Below are 20,032 nucleotides of genomic sequence, written 5' to 3' on the forward strand. Positions count from 1 at the left end.
TACCCCGGGGTGGGCACCCATCAGCCATTCCCCGGGGTGCAGATCCTCTCCAGATCTTGTGCCCCTGGGGTGGGCACCCGTCCACCCACCTCGACATCCCTGGGGGTGCAAACCCTCTCCTGATCCAGTACCCCCGGGGTGGGCACCCATCAGCCATCCCAGGGGGTGCAAACCTTGCCCGGATGGGGATCCTCCCGGTCACCCCATGGGGTGCAAGCTCTGCCAGGGTCTGCCACCAGCACCCTGGGGTGCTTGCATCCTCCTGGCCCCCCTCCATGGGATACACACAGGGGGTGGGCACCCACGCACCCATGTGGCCGGTCTGGGGGTCCAGCACCCTGGGACAACGTGCACCAGGCTGCCTTGTGGTGTGCAATTCCTGATGGGGTCCCACACCCCCAAAAGGGGCAGGCACCCAAGGTGCAAACCCCGGTGGTGACCCACACTCTGGGTGCATGCACCCCCTCAACAGCAAACCCCATTGAGGGGCAAAACCCCAGGGATCCCCCAGTGCAGCGTAAGGAGGGACCCCCCAAATTTCCCTAGCCTGGCTTTGCTGTCCCACTTTGTCCCCAAACCTACTAGCCCACCCCAATATTGCATGTCCAGGGGGTGGTGGGGTGGTGTTTCTGCTATTCCTTTTGGGGGGCTCAGAACCCGTTTTGAATACACATTTGTTTCCCGCTCCCCCTCCAGTTTCCTCCTTATCCCAATCCCCATTTTTTTATGCAAAACCGAGAGGGCAAAGAGAAATAACCAGCCCAGACAGCCTGAGAAAGAGCTGCCCGAATTGCGACACAGCTTTGCTGCCCACCCTCTTTCCCAAAGTTTCTGTTTCCCTGCGCAGTTTTGCGGTGTTTTCTTTGCTGGTTTGGGTTTTTCTCCTCTCTGCTTTGCCACGCAGCATCTCTGCTTGTCACTCTTATTTCTGCCGTCCCTTTGGCAGCGGGAAGGCTTTGATCTGTACCCCAATTTCACCCTGAACCCCCTCCCCAGCCCCACCGCTGCTTCTCTGTCCTGTATCTTGGGGACATTTTGTGTACCTCAAACAGGGAGTGGCGAGCTCACAGTGCCCAGGTCTCCATGTGCCCCGGTGTGAGTCTCAGCAGAGCAAAAGGCTGGGACACATCCAGGGACACCACGTCCTGACCCCCCCACCCTGCTCAGCCAGCCATGGCCTCGGCCGTCCCCACTCAGCCGCCGGGCTCTCCATCCCAGAGAGGCCCCTCAAGATCAGGCCGTGGAGCCGCGGGAGTTCCTTTGACCCTCATTAAGTTCCCTTCCAACCTAAACCATTCCATGAGTCTATAATTTATTTGCAGTGGGGCTCAGCTAACCCTGAACCCACCCTTTTTGGGAGCTTGGGATGGTGGGGGAGTTGGTGGACCTACGGTGGCTTCAGTCCCCTCCTTCTTCACCCTCCGGCTGCCATCTCGTCCTCCTGCGGGGTTGGTGGGCTGCGTCCTCCATGCTGGTGTATCAGGACCCCCAACTTTCCCCATGGGTTGTGTGCCTGCAAGCTCTGGGAAGCAGCCCCCCCTTTTTTTCCCCCACCCCACCCCGATATGGGTGCTAAAGGGGAGTTTTATTCTCCGTTTTCAGGCAAGTCCTGGAAGGCTCTGAGCCTGTCGCAGAAGCGTCCCTACGTGGAGGAGGCCGAGCGGCTGCGGGTGAAGCACATGCAAGATTACCCCAACTACAAATACCGGCCCCGGCGGAAGAAGCAGGTCAAGCGCATCTGCAAACGGGTGGATCCTGGGTTTTTGCTGGGCAGCCTGACGAGGGACCAAAACGCCGTGCCGGAGAAGCGGACCTGCGGCCGGGCCGGGGGGGAAAAAGAGGGTCCGGGTGAGTACCCACCTCGCCCGGGCCTAGCGGCCGGCCGGGGATACCGGGAGGCCCCGTGCAGCAGCAGCAGCAACGGTAGCACCAGTGTGGACACCTACCCCTACGGGCTGCCCACCCCCCCGGAGATGTCTCCGTTGGACGCCATAGACCCCGAGCAGAGCTTCTTCTCCTCGGCCTGCCCCGAGGAGCATCACCGCTCCCACCTCGCTGGAGCCACCTACTCCCCGGAGTATGCGGGGAGCTCCATCCCGTGCAACCACCACCCTCTCAGCCCCATCCCGCAGCCGGCCACATGCATGATCCCCCCGGCCTCCAGCTGCCCTCCTCTTCCTCCTCCTCCCAGCTACTACACGCCCGCCTTCCCTTCCTTGCACCCTCCTAGCCTCCATGCCCACCTGGGCCAGCTCTCCCCACCGCCTGACCACCACGGCTTTGACACCTTGGACCAGCTGAGCCAAGCCGAGCTCCTGGGGGAGATGGACCGCAACGAGTTCGACCAGTATCTCAACAACCCTGGCCATGGTGACCACCAGGGCGGTGTCTTGGCCAATGGACACGTCCCGGCGTCTGGCAGCTCCCACACCTCCGAGACCAGCCTCATCTCCGTCCTGGCCGATGCCACGGCCACCTACTACAATAACTACAGCGTCTCCTAGACCCCCCCGCCGGCCGGGGGCCACCTGGACCGGCCGAGGAAGGACCCAACACAGTATTACGAGGCGTTGCTGCCCCGGGGACATCGCTGGCCGCCCCTCGGGGTGACCGAGTCCGAACCGTGAGGGCCGTGGAGACTCCTCGGTGGTGTAGGTAAAGGATTTCGGTCGTCAGTTCACCACTGGTGCAAAGCCTGGGGTGCTCTGCTCCCAAGGTGGGGGGGCAAAGAGGGGCAATTTCCCAATGCCAAAGCCCTTGGGCCAAGTCCCTCTTCCAAAGCAGAGATGCTCAAGGGGGTGTGGGAAGGCTCCCTGCCGTTTTGGGGCACCCCCAGCTCTGCTTTGGAGTCAGGGGGTGGCAGCATCCCACAAAAAGCAGCTCTGAAGTCCTGGGAGGGGCAAAAAAAAAAAAAGCCCTGGAAGGGGACAAGGCAGGGATGGCGGGGGGAAAAGGGAAGATTTTGGTAAAGGGTCTGCAAGCCACCCATGGCTCTTGGCACCCTGACCTGGGGGTGAAATCTGCCTTGTCCCCCTGCCCCCAGACCACAAGTTGGGGGCTTCATCCCCTCAGGAAGCCCCAGAGGGGCTGGGACACCAGGGATGCTGCTGGGCTGTCCCTGGGGATGCACGGTGGGGGCTGCAGGGGGGGACATTGCAGAGGAGGGTTAGATCAGGGCTTGCAAAGGCAGGATGGGGCCAGCATCCACGTCCCCCTCATGGTTTCTCCTTGGCCTCCCACTGGGCCGGGAAGGCGTCCTGGGATGAGCACTTGGGGCAAAGAGGTGATGATGTAGCAGACACATGTTGTTTCGTTGTTTTGTTTTATTTTTTTAACCAAACATCCTTTGAAGGCAAAGGCTCCACGTTTCGAGCCGCAGTGCCCAATGCCTCTTCTAACTCCGGCGTATTATTGCTTGTAATAAAGCTGTACATTGATTTATTCCTTCCATTATTCCTCCCCTCGGATTTTGTATTGCTCGAGTTCTCTTCCTTTTCATAAAGATGAAGCTTTATTTTAAATCAGTTATATGACATGATTAATCTTAGTGTTTACTGTATGGCACTTGGTAATGATTAGTTAGTAGTGTGGCTATGATTTTCTGGTTTCAGTCCCCAACGTGTATTAATAATAATTGCAAATAATACTTAAAAAAAACACCCCAGAACTTCACAGGTTTTTTTAAGCTAATACATTCCATCTTTTTTGTGTGACTCTATGCATTTTGAATGAGTGTAGATACGAGTTTGCATAAAATATTTAATTTAAATAAATGTTTTTATACAATGATTGTTTTATGATTTAAATTGCTGTAGCTATTGACAAAGATTTCAAAACAGAAACATTTCCTGTGTGAGTGCTATTTTTTTAATTATTTTTTTTTGTTGTTGGTATTTTCGGCCAAACTTTTCTACTTCCATTTTTTTTTTTTTTAAATAAAAAAAGATCTGTGGTTATCTTTACAAATTGTGGATTGCTTTCTGACAAACCAACTCGAGGCATGACGTGGGCTTACCTTCGCTTTTCTCGGTGTGTCTCAGGGGCAGCAGGTCACTCTGGGGGCCTTGATCCCGCTTTTGCCATCTCATAAATATGGTCTTCTCATGACAACCCCTGTGTAGCTATTACGGTGAAGTTAAAGCAAAGCTTTGCTTTTGGAGTGTTGGTGAGGACAAATGATGTTGCCTATTTATGGGGCGAGTGCCAGTGCCTGGAGCGTGGTTTTTATTCACATTTAAGGCACTTTTTCACAGTTTTGTGCCGATGGACCATTTAAGATGCTCCAGTGCAAGGGCGACGTGAAGGATCCTCGCTGCAAGTGAGGCCTCGGAAATGGAGTGTGGGTGCCATTTGAGACGCTGTGTGATGGGTGGTATTCTAGGTAGACGTTGAGTGGTGGCCTTCAAGCATCACTAGCGAAGAGAAAAGCTTAGTCCTCCCTGTGGCCCATGGACCAATATCACAGCCTGCTCCTGCCAGACATTAAATCAGGTTGTGTCCCTGCAGTCCTTGAGGTTGAGCCACACACACCTCCTAGTACATGTGTCCTCCTGCTTGGCCCCAAAAGTCAAGGAGCAAGTTTTGTAATGCACTTTGTGATGCCCACCTACGTGTGTTGGCTGAAAGGGTTCTCCAGAGGTCACTCAACCCAACCCAACCTGATTGGGCTGGCTTGCCTCCCATAAATGACTTATCTCTGACTCAGGGAGCCCATGGTCTCAGACGGTGGGAGGCTGTGTAGTGTTTGGGGAGGCACCAATATGCCCCTGTCCTGTGCTTATGGTCCTCCTTCACTCCTTACCTGTGGTTCCCCTGGAGAGAACCCTCCCATCACACACTCCGTCTTTTCTTTTGCCCATCGCTTGGACATGTCCAGCTGGTTTCCCTTTTAGGATAATTGAAATGGAAGTCTTTGAGAGTTCTGCTGGCACTCTGGACCATGGTGGCTCTTGCACCAGCACAGCACAAGGCTATGATGCTCAGTGTGGTGCTGGCTGGATGGTGTAGCAGCCCAGGTGGGGCAGGGTCACTCTTCCAAGAGGATTTGTGAACCAGCCCAATGGTGCTGGAGGGATGGAGGTGCCATGAACCTCTTTGGCCTCTCTGCCCAATGCCAGCAGCATTGACTCATGTGGGACCATGACAAGAGCAAGGCTGAAGAAGTCCTGCTCCTTCCACTTCCTGCTCTGCCCACAATCCCTGTGGTGCCCCAGACCTGGAGGATGCCCACAGCTCCCCAGAAGGACATTAAAAAGTTCTCATAGTTGGGGTGGCCTGGGGCCCTGTGCCCAAACCTGGATCTGCCTTTCAACCAGCAAATCCAGGGGACTGCTCCCTTCCAAGCAGGCTCTCGTTAGAAGGTCACCTACCCCAGGGCACCAGAGGTGCACCCACCCCAGGACATCAGAGGTGCACCCACCACTGGGTAATCTGCAAACATCTCTTTCTGCCAGCTCTGCTGCAGGGGCAGCTGAGAACAGTGTTACGAGTTTTTAAACAGCCTTGGTGAGGAACCAAAGAGCTCGGTCATCCCTCCCCCCAACAAGATGAGCTCTGGTTATTGCCACCAACATGTCTGATGTGGGCTCTTGCATTCATCCCCCCTGATGGGACCCTCTCTCCAGGACATTGGCTGCCCTCTTCTGTGCTGCCCCGAGCCCTGAGCAGCGATGGGACGGACTGAAACACTCCATGAGCCTCTTCCCCACTTCCCTTCTTGCAGACAGGGTCACTTTTGGGGTTGGTGGAGTCAAAGCCCACACCATGAGCTCCCAGCAGCCCACACAGTGGTGGCCAGGGTCTGGTTTCTCCAGGAAAAGGGATTTCTCCATGCATCCCAGCCCCGAGCCGCCCGCGAGCCGAGCCTGTCCCCACTTGCTCAACCCGGAGCCACGTGAGGAGCGGTGGGAGCGTGTCCCCGTGCTCTCTCCGCACGTCAGGAAGAGCTACAGGCCCCAACCGGGAGCCGGGGCCCCCCGAGGGCTTTGGGAGCTGCAGCCAAGGCGAGGTGCGGCTCCCTGGGAGCCAGGGCTCGCCGGCCAGATCCGGGCACACACCCAGCGCCGGGAGCAGATGGCTTCCACCTCCCAGGACACCACCGGCAGCTGAGACGAAATTCGGGAGCGGAGGCATCCCTCCCTTCTCCGGTGGGATGGAAAATGCAAGGCTGTGGGGGGGTTGCCTCCAGCCCCGCAGCAGGTTTTTTGGGATGCAGGGCGTCACTGAGGGGACCAGCCAGAAATTAAGTGGCTGGCAGAGGTGGGAAGGAGCCTTTTTTACTTGGAAAGTGGGTGTTCCTACAGAGGATTGATGGTCGTGGTGGTTTATGGATGTTAGGGGGGGTCTTCACCCCAAGTGGGACTCGTTCTGCATCAACCCTGGGCACGTTTTTCCTCCCTCCCTATCCCAAACCCACAAGCCCAAGGCTGCTTCTGTGCACTCTGAGGAGCCTTGTGGTTTGTGGGCTGCTTTCTCCAGGCTGGGACGGGCTGGGAACCAGCAGGAAGATCAAATCAGGGCTGCAGGAAGGGATAAAATGACCTCACACCACGTTTAGGCTCCTGCTCAAGGGTGTCAGATTGGGCCAGGGCAAGGTTCTTTCCTTGCCAGGAGGTGAGCAGGGTATGAGTCCTCTGCCCCCGGTGGCCGGTGGCCATGACCAGCCCTTGGCCCCGGTGGCTGTGTGGGTCACAGTGCTGGGCGTCAGGAGCAGGGATGAGGTCACCTTCCTGGATAGCACTAGGATCTGGGCTGGCCAGGAGCTGCTGTGTGTGTCATGCCCTGTCCCTCCTTGATGGGCAATTTCCTTCGCCTCCCTTGAGCAGGTGGTGGCTCCTTTCTGTCCTTACTCCACCAGCCATGTCTGCTTGTCCCAGTGCCACCGTGCAGGGGTAAGACCCCATTGACAAGCAGCCCAGTGACTGCTCCGTGCCTCAGTTTCCCTGTTTGTAAAATAGAGATAATACTTCCTCCCCTCCCATCCCTTTTGTGTCCAGCGTTGGGACATGAAGTGTCTCCTACCAAGAGTTTGAACAGGACCAAGTGCTTGTTCTAAGACCCCCTTAGCTTGTGCTAAGACCCCCTTAGCACAAGGGGTCTCTACCCCATGACAGGGCTCTGGGTGCTGCTACTGAATCAGCTGGGAGGTGATTATTTTCCCTCCACTGCTCTCAAAGGAGAAGCAGGGGAGGGGAGTAGAGGCAGAGAAGGTGGTGAGGAGACTTGACTGAGGTCACCCTACAAATCAGTGGCAGAGCCAAGGGGAGACCCTCAACAGCACCACCTCCCCCAAAACCCCCTTTTTTTCCCCCATCAACCTTTTTCTGCTGATGAGTAAACACCTTCCCCCTCCATCTCTTTCTGCCCCCCTTCAACCCCATCTCCCAACCCCACCGCACCCCTCCAGGCGGCGAGGACAGGATCGGGCCCTCCCTCCCGTCTCTCCAGAGGAGGGAATGAGACAAGCTGCTGAGTGGTTTCCTGCCCGGCACTGCCAATGGGAGCTGCTGGGGTGCCGGGAGCAGGGGAGGATGTATCCGGAGCTGAGTGTTTCCTGGCAGATAAGGCCAGCCCCTCCTGCCGGATGTTATGAGTCCAGGTCCTACCTCCACGTTTCAAGCGAGGGGGCCGAGGAAAGGCTTGGATGTTTATGTCAAGGAAAAATAACTTCTCCCTCTGTGTACAGGCCGCCGGCTCCCCCAGGGCTACGTGTGGGAGGGTAAATGCTGGGAATAGGAAAACAAGGGGCGAGGGGATGGAGGTGGGTGGTGGGGGAGAAGGGTTTGGCCCACAGGGCAGGAGGGCTGTGGGTAGGCTGGGCAGGCTGTGGGGTCTCTCCGTCTCTGCTGGGGATGGGGTGGGAGGGTGCCAAGGCAAAAGAAGGGGCAAGCTGAGGAGAAGAGCCCATGGCTGGATAGTGCAGGCTCAGCCCTGTGGGCTCAAGCTCAGCGTCAGTCCAGAGTCACCTCGGTGGCAACCTGCTTGGCTGAGTCCAGCACATCACCTCTGGTGCCCACCTGGAGGAGATCCATCCCCCAGTGAGGACTTGCTCAGAAGCACCCTTTCAAGGCAAGATCTAAGGCCACCCACACTAGTCTCTGTGGCTGAAGGTCCAGAGTTAGCTCCTGCCCACCTCTGATAACCGGGGATCCGGAGGTGTTGAAAGAGGGAGGATGGTGGAAGAGTTGTGTCCGATGGCCCAGCAGCACCCAGCTGGCTGGGGAGGAGGGAGAGGTTGTGCAGTGGGTATGGAGGGAATGAGCCAAATAGGGATCTTCTCCATCTTTTTATGATAAATACTTAAAATCCAGTGCAGGCCAGACTCTTCTCTTTTGAATGCAGCTTGTGTGCTCCTGCCACCCTTCTGGGGCCTTCCACAGGGCCCAAGTGGAAAACTCTGCACTGCTTGAGGTGTTCAGAGTCATCTCTGAACGCTGGAAGGGACATGGAGAGACCCACCCTAGGCTCACACAGGTCAAGAAGCCAAGACAGAGAAGATCCCCCTCCTTCAACCGCTACCATCCACGCTGTGAAATTATCATAGTCCCCAGCACAGAGGTGCTCAGGCCAACAAATCCTGCCCTGACCCTGGGGTGGGAGTAGCAAGGGCATCCATAGCAAAGTTTTGGATGTGACAACCTGGTTTGAATGTGGCTGGACCAACCCAGGGGCCTCGTGGTCAAACAACGGAGTCTGGACTGTCTCGCTCGTGGACACTACCAGAGACTCTAGAGACATTGTTTTTGCTGACATTGCCCAACTTCTGAGTGAGAGTTTTGTCTTTGGCATCAATAGAGAGAAGTCTGAAAACAGAGCAAATATGGCAATCTCCTGTGCAGGGTGGTTAAGAAGAGCTGAGCTGCCTCCCCACCCCTGTTTATTCCAATTTCAATACAAGAAGGACTTCTGAGGGTCCCATTTCCCACCCAGAGGGGCAGAGACAGCACCCTGAGAAGAAAGGAGAGAGGGTTAAGACCCTTCCCTTCCTCTTCCTCGGAGCTTGTGGAACCTATGAGGGCCCCTACCAGCAGCTGAAGGGCATCAAGGATCGTTGCTACGAGCAGGAGAGTTTGGGGTTAAGAAGGCTCATGCTGGGGACCTCTTTCCACCTCTCCCCAGCACCCCAAATGTCACTCCCCACCCCTGGGCCAGCCAGGACATACCCCACCTCAGCAAGCCCAAGATGAGACCTGACCCGTGCCCTCTTTCCACCTCTCCCTAGCACCCCAAATGTCACCCTCCACCCCTGGGCCAGCCAGGACATACCCCACCTCAGCAAGCCCAAGATGTTATTCTTTCCCTTTGATTTCCAGGAGCTCCCGCTCGGCCCCCAGAGCTTCACGGCGAACAAAACATCAGAAGCCCAAGCTGGTGGTGCAGGAAGGAAACCCGCTCACGTGGGGGCTGAGTCACGATCCCGCTGCTCCCTCCCGGCATCCCAGGGAGCGGGCGGCATCGGGTACCAAGGGACAGCAGGTCCCACTGCCCCCCTGACCACCTAAGGCACCAAAAATCCTTCTCCACCACCACCGCCCTATTTTCTTGTTTTGAGAAACAAAATGCTGCTTTTGGGGTTTATTTTTCTGTGGCTTGGGCGGGAAAGGCTGGATTTGCTTCCCTGGCAAGTGATGCGTCTCCAACGCTGCCCTTTTGGGCCTCGGCCAAAATCCAGGGAGGACACTGAAAACCTTGGTTTAAAACAGGCTTCTTGGCACCCCTGAGCTGGGACCAGCTATTCAATTCTCTGCGGCTGGGGCCAGGCTTCTTGTCTTTGAGCATCACACCATACCACAACGGTTGTCACCACTCAGCCCCCTCCAAAGCCACAAAGACCTGAGGTCTGTTTTGTCTCTGAGGCCAGAAGCACCATGAGCTCTGGGCTGGAGGGGCCAGTATTCCCAATTCCACCCCTCCCATTTATGGGTAATATGAGATATATATATATATTTATACACACACAGAGGAGATATGGCCAATATACACATACGGGGCCAGTATACCCAACTCCATCCCTCCCATTTATGGGTAATATGATATTATATATATATATTTATACACACACAGAGGAGATATGGCCAATATACACATACACATATACACACAGGCCACATCTGGCCAGACCTAAGGCCGATGCAGCCCATGATGTTGTTTCCAACTGAGTAAGGAAAGCACATGTGAAGATGAATACAAGAACTGGGCAAGCCGAGTGATCCACCCCAGCCCCTCTCCCTCTTCAGACCATCTGCAGCTCAGGGCTTTGTGAGCTCTCTGTCTTGACTTCTCTCGGTGGGATTGTCTTCCTTACATTTGCTCGTTCGTGGGTTTAAAATTTTAGTACCTTTTCCATCCCCACTCCATGTGAAGATCCACCTCCTTCTGTTGCTTTGACCCTGCCACCTGCCATGTTCATTTGATCCCATATTTCTCCTGCTGAATTATTCTTTATTTACCTTTTCTGGGCCGTGCATGATTTTTGTAACTATATATCATATCCCACCCCTTTAGCCACCTCTTTTCCAGTCTGGAGACCTCCAGTCTTCCTCTCTGGCTATCATTCTACATCAGGAGTCCTGAGATTTGATTTGCTCATTATTCACTTCAGGAATATTTGTCAAGCACTGGGGGCAGGTGCTGCAGAGGGACACTTGTGTGTTGTTGAGTTTCAACAGCTTTAAGCTATCATTATGTGTGAGGGGGAGACTGGGTGGAGGAGACACCAAGGGATGCTGGGTGGGTGTGGGAACAGTGAGATGCACTGCGAGCAGTGAGTGGGAGGCTGGGGATGGGACTCAGTCTGGGTGAGATGGGAGACAAGGCATTGAGGTGTTGGGGACAGGACTTAGATGGTGAAAGAGGCTGGAGAAAGCAGCCAAGGAAGGAGGAGGTGGGTGTGAACAACCATGGGCTGGCAAGGAAGAGTAGGGCTGGGAAGGAACGGAGCATGACTGGAAGGATGAACGTTGGATGAGGAACCAGAAGATGGAGGAGAAAAGGACCAGACTAGTGGAATGAACCTCCTGGATTGTAGACTGGACTGGGAAAAGGAGAGGTGTGGCATGAGGATCTGCTGAATCAAGTGAGGATGCCAGACGTGACAGCAGGGCTGAGGACTGTTAATGGAAAACAGACCAGAGAGGGACAAATGGCCCCAGGTGCAGAAGAAATGATTGGGCTGCCTGTGAGCAACCAAGCCAGAGTACAGAGGTCAGTAATCACGGCTTGGAGAAAGCAGGGTCCCCTGGTCTCCTTTTCCACAACTGCCAGCACAGACTGGTGAAAGCCTCAGCAGAGTGCACATCCCACGTGTCCTCTTCAGAGCTGGCCAGGGAGAGGTGACAGCCTTCTACTCCACCCCGGTGGCATGGTGGTTCCAGAGGCCCTGATGGCTCTCACGTGAATGCATCTAGGCAGGATAACAAACAGGTCAGCTCTGAGCCCAGCTGGTGCAACCTTCCTACTAAACTCTCTCAGACTCCAAAAAGAGGACAGCAGCACCCAAACAGTTGACTGTGAATGGACCCTGGTCTTCACTCACCTTGAACCTTCCCTGGGCCCTGATTGTGTCATGGCCACTTGACCTTGGGCCAAAATCACACCAAGGACTACACTACAAATAGCTGGAGGGTCATTGCAGAAGCATGTGTGCTCCTGATCCCGGTCCTATCCATTTATGAGTGTAGGTGCAGACTGGGGCCCTTGGGTAATGCCAGAGTGTGGGATTTAGGTGGATTTGTCTGTTGGGCTCTTTACAACCTTAGAAAACATTCCTCCTTCCCTCCCCCACGCGCAGGAGGATGGAAGAAGTGTTGCAGTTGTGAAGTCAAGTGCTCCAGGATTAGGAAACGCCGGGCTGGAGCATGTTTGTGCAGCCTCCCCATTCCTTCCAGGTGCCAGGCATTGCAGGAGACCTGGAGTTGCAGGAGATCCCGTGATGTGATCATGCAGTGAAAGGCACTCGTTGCATGATCACATTGTGGGATTACACATGAACTTTTTTTCCCCTCCTTGGACCTCTGCCTCTTTCAGCTCACAGGCAGATTTGGATGCATCCACTCAATGTTTAACACATAACTGAGCCTGCCAGGTCCCTCCCCAGTGATTGCACAGATTGGGGCAAGTCTGATCAGTGATTTCAGGTGGGATTTACTTCCCAGACATGCCCAGCTGTCTCCACGGTGAGATGCTAGGGCAGCAGAGCTCTCAACTTGAACACCACACCAGAGGCATCATTGAAACGACTGATCCTAGAACACAGCCCCTTGTTGCAGGGGTTGGAATTGCTGGACTCATTCTCTTTTCAACCGATGCCCAGCTCTGGGTCTTATTTTCTGCTTCCTCAATATGCCCTGCTGCAAGAGCAGTGGATTTGGGTGGGGATGCCTTCCTGATGTTTGTCCTGCCAATACCCTGGTGCTTCACAAACTCAGCCATTTCGTTGGACCCCAATGAGGCAAGGTGTTGGAGAAATGGAAGAGTTGCTAATCAGGTGTTGGAGAGGTGGAGGAGTTGCCCATCAGGCTGGGATGCTGAATGCCCAATCTCTACTCAGCAACCCAGCTCTCAGCTGCAGCAAGGGTAGTCTACACCGTAGCTTGAGTCCATTTGCACCATAGCCCCTGGCCACAAGTTAAGAGTCTGGACAATAAGACTTGTCTCAGCTGCAGCAAGGGCAGTCTACACCGTAGCTGGAGTCCATTTGCACCGTAGCCCCTAGTCACAAGTTAAGAGTCTGGACAATAAGACTTGCTGAGAGCAATTCCAGCAGATTGGTCCAGCAGCAGTCCTGATGGACAGTCTGAACAGCAGAGGGAAGGACACAACTGGTTCTTTAGAGCAGCCTGTGTCCATCTGAAAGCTGAGGAAGGACACCCATGCCCATTCAGCCTCTCTACATCATTCACTTCATATCTTCTCGTGTCCTCAGCAACATGACAGGGGTCCTGTAGAGGATGTCTTCCTTCCTTGCACATAGCTGGTCCACCAAGTAGAACAACCCTAGTTTGATCACTGAATAGGATTAGAGGTGATAAAGAGCTGCATCATAAAGCATTGGCACTAGGAGGAGAAATGAAGGTTGGGCAGGCATTTTTGGTTCTGCATTCATCTAGTGCCCTTAGCTGCCCAGAGACTGGGAAGGTTGCTTTCTTGGCTGAAAAGTGCAGCAGGAACTAATGGGTCTTGCTGAAAAAACAGTGGAGAACACAAAACGGTTTGTCATTCCCAGCCACACCATGTCAGTGCACTAGCAGTTTGGTTTTGTAAGACTGGCTGGGTGGTGGCTGGACTGGTGATAAGAAGTATGTCTATTGGCTTGGTGGACTCCAGGTTTCCAAGAACACATGATGACTTAGCGTGTGCAGATAAAACTTTCTGTTTTGTCCTCATCTCAGTTAAATTTCAAGAGCTCATGTTGTGCTTTGCATTAAGCATTTGCATTCCTGAGATGTTCCCAGCACTGCTCTTCTTCATTTCAAAAAGAGATTCTTTCCAAAAGGGGCCATGTGTGGTAACATACCCTGGTGAGTCTGCAGTGTGACAGTTCCTCTGGGACCCTGTAAACCAAAGGTCAGTGGGAGTCACACATCCAGCCTGGTAAGGCAGGTTATCACAGAGTTGTTGAGGTTGGAAGGGTTGTGTGGTGATCCCATATGGGACAGGAGAGAATCAACACCTGATCTTTTCCAAGATGAAGGCCTAGCTTTGAGGCAGAAGGAGGTGGGACCCACTTGCATGAGTCTCCTGAGGCTGAATGCTCCTCTCTCCAAATAAGCATTGCATTGTAAACCAGCATTTGCCTGGCAGCTGAAGAGAACTTGAATAGGCCTCTTGAAACAGAAACCACATCTCCACTAGCAACCAAATAGTGTCTTTCTCTGGCTAGTGGACAGCCGTGCACCAAGGTCCCATGGAGGTCCCTGCTCACCATTCCTCTCTCCCAGGATCCCACATGCCAGAGCTCCCTTCAGTCCAGGCTCCTGCCCACTCAAAGGAAAGAAGAGAAGGAAACCCTCAACACAGACCACCATCCTGCCTGCCCTCCCTTCTCCAACCTGAAATGTCCCAAAAGCGACTCAGAGGGAGTTTCTTCAATGTACAGAACTCACATGTGAAGGACCTGCTGTAATTAAATGACCCATTAGAGCTTCCTGGTTGTTCTTCCCTGCTGCTTTCCCGAGTTCAAAAGGTGATTTAGGATGACATGCTCTGCTCTACATGAACTTGCCAGCTATTGCCAGCAGCATGACGAGACGCCCCTTCATTGTACATTAATTCCACTAGGCGTACAGCCCAGCAATCAAAGTACCTCATTAAAGTTTAATTAAATTTCCCAAGCGATTTGCTCCCGGGCTGAGAACCTGTAATGCAAGCCAAAGCAGGTCTGCATGTCATGTGTATGTGCGTGTGTACGTCTGGAGTTTTTGGGCTCCTTTTTTTTTTTTCATTATTCACATGTGATTTTTTTCCCTAAGTGTTATCAACATTTCATGGTTGGGGTATGAAATAAAACCAGAGGTTGCAACCCAGTCCAGGCTGCATGAAGAAAAGCCAAATCTTACAGACTTTCTGCATCTGCCACTCCTGCTGAGAGTGCTCTTCTCCTGGAAGAACAGCAGGATTTTGCTCTACAGTCCCCTTGTTGGATGTAGGCAGGAGGTGCAGTGATCTGGAATTAGGAGTCACCCTCTAGTTTAGTTCCCACTATCAAAGTTTGGCAAAAAAACAGGGAATTCCAAACGCAACAGCTTTGGATAGCAAACAAAACCTGAAATAAAACCAGAGGTTGCAACTCAGTCCAGGCTGCGTGAAGAAAAGCCAAATCTTACAGACTTTCTGCATCTGCCACTCCTGCTGAGAGCGCTGTTCTCCTGGAAGAACAGCAGGATTTTGCTCTACAGTCCCCTTGTTGGATGTAGGCAGGAGGTGCAGTGATCTGGAATTAGGAGTCACCCTCTAGTTTAGTTCCCACTATCAAAGTTTGGCAAAAAAACAGGGAATTCCAAACGCAACAGCTTTGGATAGCAAACAAAACCAGACCTGTCTACATCAAAGACAAGTCCCACATCTCATCCTCACCCTTAGTTGCGTCGGCGAATGATGAAGAGGTAAAAGGGTCAGAGAGTGAACTGGTGGCAGAGGGCTGGAGCCATCTCCAACCCCTTCCGTCTGCTCCAAGTGCTGAACCAACAGTCTCTTAGTACAAGGGGCTTTCACTGATCTATCCATCTTCTTTCCTAGGTTTTCCAGTGTTGTGTATACTTTCTCCAGGATGGTGTCCTTCTTCACCCTTGCTTTCTTTTGCAGAAGAAGCACATAGGTGCTTTTTTGGGTCTTGGTGTCCAACAGGGCAGAAATGTGCTAATGGTGTTTTTCAACCTCTACATTTATGCCATCCTCCAATAGGAGGGCACACAGACCTCCAGGCTGGCATAACTTTGCCATCAAAACTCTTGTGGCACAGAGAACTGTTAGTGGTGGAAATGCCTGAAGTTGAGAAAGTGATTGCAATAGATGCTCATCTTGAGCAGTCATAGCTTCAGCTCACAGGTTGAGACTTTGTCCCAGAAGACTTGGAGGGTTTGGGAGAGGGTTAGGCCTAGAAAGACATTATATAATATCTCCTGAGGCCCACTGAAGAGAAACAAGGTCTTCCAAGAGTGATCCTCCTGCTTTGAGTTCTTCCTAGCTCTTCAGGGGTGGCCAGCTCTTTCCACTGCTCTCCAGAGAGAGAGCAGTCAGCTAAAGTTCTTTAGGAACCTTAGCTGTGTGCCCAAAGAGCCAGCTCTTTCCACGGACTCCAGAGAGAGAGCAGTCAGCTAAAATTCTTTAGGAACCTTAGCTGTGTGCCCAAAGATGAGTGAACACAGGCCTAAATGAACCTGCAAGAATCCTGGTGTTATCAACACACACCATTATGGTACTCTGCTTTTGAAGGAAAAAAAAAAAAAAAGGCAGCTATTAGCATCAACTGATGTTCATCCAATTCGAAATGTAACTTAACCTCCTCTTCCCTTTTATTATTATTATTTTATTTCCTGCAATTCCTATCTGAGCTGGAGAGAGGATGGGAGGCTGCTGCTTCTAAAGAACTATTAAAACAGTTCTTGTTGAATGATTCTCTGGGATAACCTAGTGCCCTCTGCCTAGAGGATTTTGACAAGTAAAGCAGTTGGAGAAAGTTTTCGATAGGACAACATGCAACAAAGACAAGACCCTTCTGCTGCTTTGCTCCACGGTATGAAGATGCAGTTGAGTCATTAACCTCAGAGAAAGAAAACCACTCCATGATGAACCCAAGGAGATGCTTTCAGGCAGACTAACCAGGACCAGTGCCTTTGCTCTGCCTTGATGACACGGTCTGGTGAAGTCCTTATAGCTAAACTCTCTCCAGAGCAAGGTGGATGCATCTAAGCAACCTGCCAGGAGTGGTTCTTGGACTATGTTAACTGCTGACCCATGGCTGGGGGTCATTTGGGTTGGAGCCACCAGGCTCAGGCCAAAAACAAGACAAGGACTGTGTTAACAACAGCACAAATGACTGAGCTCTGATGGCCAGTCCGTATTGAGATATATCCAGGTTGTCTCTGCTATTTCCTGCAAGCTAGAAGTTCATCTCCAGATTAAAATTCCCTGAAGGCGAAAGGAGGAGCCGAGACCAAGGGGGGACTGCAAAAAAAATCAACAAGAGCAGATTTTGTGGATCCCTGCACAGTGATCATGCACTGTAAAGCCAAAAGGGGAAATTTTCCTGTATTTTTCCTTGGACTGGAGTGGATGGAGAGCAAACAAAAGCAAATACTGAAGCACTTACTCATATCAAAAGATGTATGAGCACAAAATGCAGTCACCCCCTTGAAACTTCAAGTGAGGTGGGGATTTCCATGTATTGCATGTGTTTCCAGATCTAAAGATAAGAGTACAGCTGGTCAAACATTTTCCATTGATGATTTCCTTGCAGAAAACATCCTTCTAAGGAAAAAAAAAAAGAAACTTACAGAAAATTCAATGTTTAGCTTAGTTTCCCTCAAACACACTTCAAAATAAAATGCATTTTGTACAACTTTTTCACTTTTCTTTCCTCTTTAATGGCCCACATGCAAAAAAGAAAAATGAAAGTGATAACTGACCAGTCAGAGTGAGACTGTTTGACCTTTTTAAAGACGCGCTGCATATTTTTTTTAAAAATGACATTTTTCACAGCAATACCCAAGCACCTCCATAACATCCGTAGAAAAAAAGAAAATTTAATCTATTTTCTTTTTTTTTTTTCTTGCACTGTACTTACTTCTTTCCATTACCTGTAGTTAACAGTTTCTTGGTCAAGTTAGGCTCCATTCTCATCACCAGATTCTAGCAGTTTGAAGACAGTTTTAGTAGATTAAAGAGAATGTAATGAAAATATAAAATGCCCAACTCTGAACCTTTCTGGTTTAGCAAACACTCTCAGCTTTAAAAAAAAAAAAAAAAAAAAACAAACAGAAAAAACCTAAAGTGCTATGGAAATGTGACTTTTGCAATCACAATATCCACACCTACTGCCCCCTTCCCCATTACTTGTCTTTTGGCCATTTTCAAACCAATCTGAGGGCATGGAAGATGCCCCAAAGATGTGAAGGTCAGATGATTTTCATGATATTCACTGAATTCCCCATAATTCTTCTTTTTTTTCTGAGGGTATAACCACAGCACACATACGACTGTACCATTGGACACAGGAACATCTACATGGGCAAGAGCTATTAGTAGAGCCCCACATGCAAGAGGAGCTCTGAGGTGAGCTCCTCACAGGATGACATCTGCCTGACGCAGAATTACTCAGAACGGGCCAGGATATCTGACGTGGCTTCCTAGTCATGCCACAACCTGCTGCAGGACTCCAGGTGAGTCACAGAATCCCTCTGATCCTCATTGCCCAGTCCATAAAGTGAGGATGCTCTCTGCACGGAAAGGCGTTACATGGTTAAAGGACTGGAGTTATTTGGGTGGAAGGAAAGAACATCAACGGGTAGGTTAAATATCTCCCCAAGCTTGGGAGTGGTGTTTGATCTCAGTGGAGACAGAGCTAGAGGTAGGTGACTTGAATCTCATCTCTAATGTCTATAAAGCAGACATTGGCTTGAGAGTTAGACTCGATTTATGGACAATAGACAAAAGGGTATTCCTGGACATCTGTCGCATAAGCTGCTTGGGATCAAATCATCATCAGAGGTCTGGACCCCCTCTGCTGTGAGGACAGGCTGGGAGAATTGGGTGGGTTCAGCCTGGAGAAGAGAAGGCTCCAGGGAGACCTTGGAGCCCCTTCCAGTCCCTCAAGGGGCTCCAGGAAAGCTGGGGAGGGACTCTTGATCAGGGAGGGGAGTGACAGGACAAAGGGGAATGGTTTTAAACAGAAAGAGGGGAGATTTAGGTTGGACATAAGGAAGAAATTTTTTTATAACAGGGGTGGTGGCTGACCAGAGAAGCTGTGGCTGCCCCAGCCCTGGAGGGGTTCAAGGCCAGGTTGGACGGGGCTTGGAGCAACCTGGTCTGGTGAGACGTGTCCCTGCCCAGGGCAGGGGGTTGGAACAGATGATCTTAAAGATCCCTTCCAACCCAAACCATGCTATGATTCTATGATTATAAAGCCTCTTTAAACATTGTCTACTCAAACTTTTACTACATCCAGGTGAATAATTTTATTGACTAAAAATATTAGACTTTTCAGTAAATATAATGACTGATAAATTAGTTTTTTGAATTAAACAAAGCAAAACTGTATCAGAGAAGACATGTTTTACATTTAAGAAAAGGAAGATTTTTACAAGATTTTTTATTTTTTTTTTTTTTCAGAAAGGCAGCTTTTGTGAAGATTTTTACAAGATTTTTTATCATTTTTTTTTCAGAAAGGCAACTTTGGTTGAAAAAAGAATTATGAAAACCTAAACTGAGAGAACAATTCAAATTATCCGATCTTCTATTACTGCTTTGGCGTTTCTTTCAGCCAACCTGCAAAGTGACATCTACAGAATTAGTGAATATTTCTAAAAATCAGGTGTGGGGGTTACATATGTTTGGAGGTAGGAGGGAAACAGGGATCCACTTCCTACAGTTTGAGTTATGTTAATGGAAGACAGTAATTAGGAATGGAGTGAGTCAGGACTCCACAATTACAGTCTTGCCATCAAATCACTAAATGCCCTTTGCCAAGTCCTTTAACCTCAGTGAGCTCTGGCTCACCTGCCCAAAGTACAGGAATGATAATTCCTCCCTTAAGGGAACTGGGAACATCCTTTATTCTCTGCAAAATCCTAAAGAGCTGGTGAACACACGTTGTTGTTAGTTTCCTCCCAGGTGACAGTAATGAGTTGGAGAGAGATGGGTGTCTTTTGGGAGAAATGTCTGTAGTAAGAGGCTGAGCCTTGGGAGATGAAATTTTTAGCATGAAAATATTTGGCTAGGAAGGAAGATCCACAGCAGCACATGGCAGAAGCAGAGCCAAATCCATTGGGGAACTGAGGCGAAGCAGCACTGAATAAACTGCTGTCGTGATTAAATACACTGTTCCCTTGATGTTTTTTGATGGGAATATCTGAAAGAGCTTAATTACGTGAGGCTGTAGGAGCCTGATGCCCACTGATCTCACTTAGAGGCACATCTCCTGGACTACACAAATGAGTCATGTCATGGGAACGGTGTTAGGGGAGTGAGACCAGGAATTAACTGCGTACACCTCATCCTGCCTAGGCATGAAAATATTTCAGGGATCCCATGGATGAAAGGGAACAGTTTATTATTGTGCAGCGTTTGACTACCCCACCAACCTTTGCAAATACAAGTTCATAAGTTAAAGTGGAGTCTACATCCTTTGCGAAATTACACAGGAAAAAAACATGCAATAAGCAAGTCCCCAAATCCTGTAGTTTTGCATTTCTTACACACGTTTCTCAGCAGGAAAAGGAGGAGATGAAATGTGTGTGTTATCAACATCACAGTGACACCCAAGAGTCACAAGCGCCAAACACAGTCTTGGGAACAGTATTCATTCAAGGTGCAGAGT

At 51.1% G+C, this 20,032-nt stretch overlaps 1 protein-coding gene across 1 annotated transcript; it reads left to right on the top strand.

The window, feature by feature from the left end:
• The first annotated feature begins 1,565 nt into the window (after positions 1–1,565).
• On the top strand, positions 1,566–3,844 carry SOX7 (SRY-box 7). Its single transcript, XM_014947665.1, has one exon. It carries the CDS (start codon positions 1,566–1,568, stop codon positions 2,502–2,504), a length of 939 nt encoding a protein of 312 aa, XP_014803151.1. The 3' UTR covers positions 2,505–3,844.
• The last annotated feature ends 16,188 nt before the right edge of the window (positions 3,845–20,032 follow it).

The sequence above is a fragment of the Calidris pugnax genome, unplaced genomic scaffold (assembly GCF_001431845.1).
Source record: "Calidris pugnax isolate Ruff unplaced genomic scaffold, ASM143184v1 scaffold154, whole genome shotgun sequence".
Lineage (NCBI taxonomy): Eukaryota > Metazoa > Chordata > Aves > Charadriiformes > Scolopacidae > Calidris > Calidris pugnax.

What these genes read in the sequence shown, in the direction of transcription:
- SOX7 (XM_014947665.1), top strand. Translation starts at nt 1,566, where the DNA reads ATGGGTGCTAAAGGGGAGTTTTATTCTCCGTTTTCAGGCAAGTCCTGG.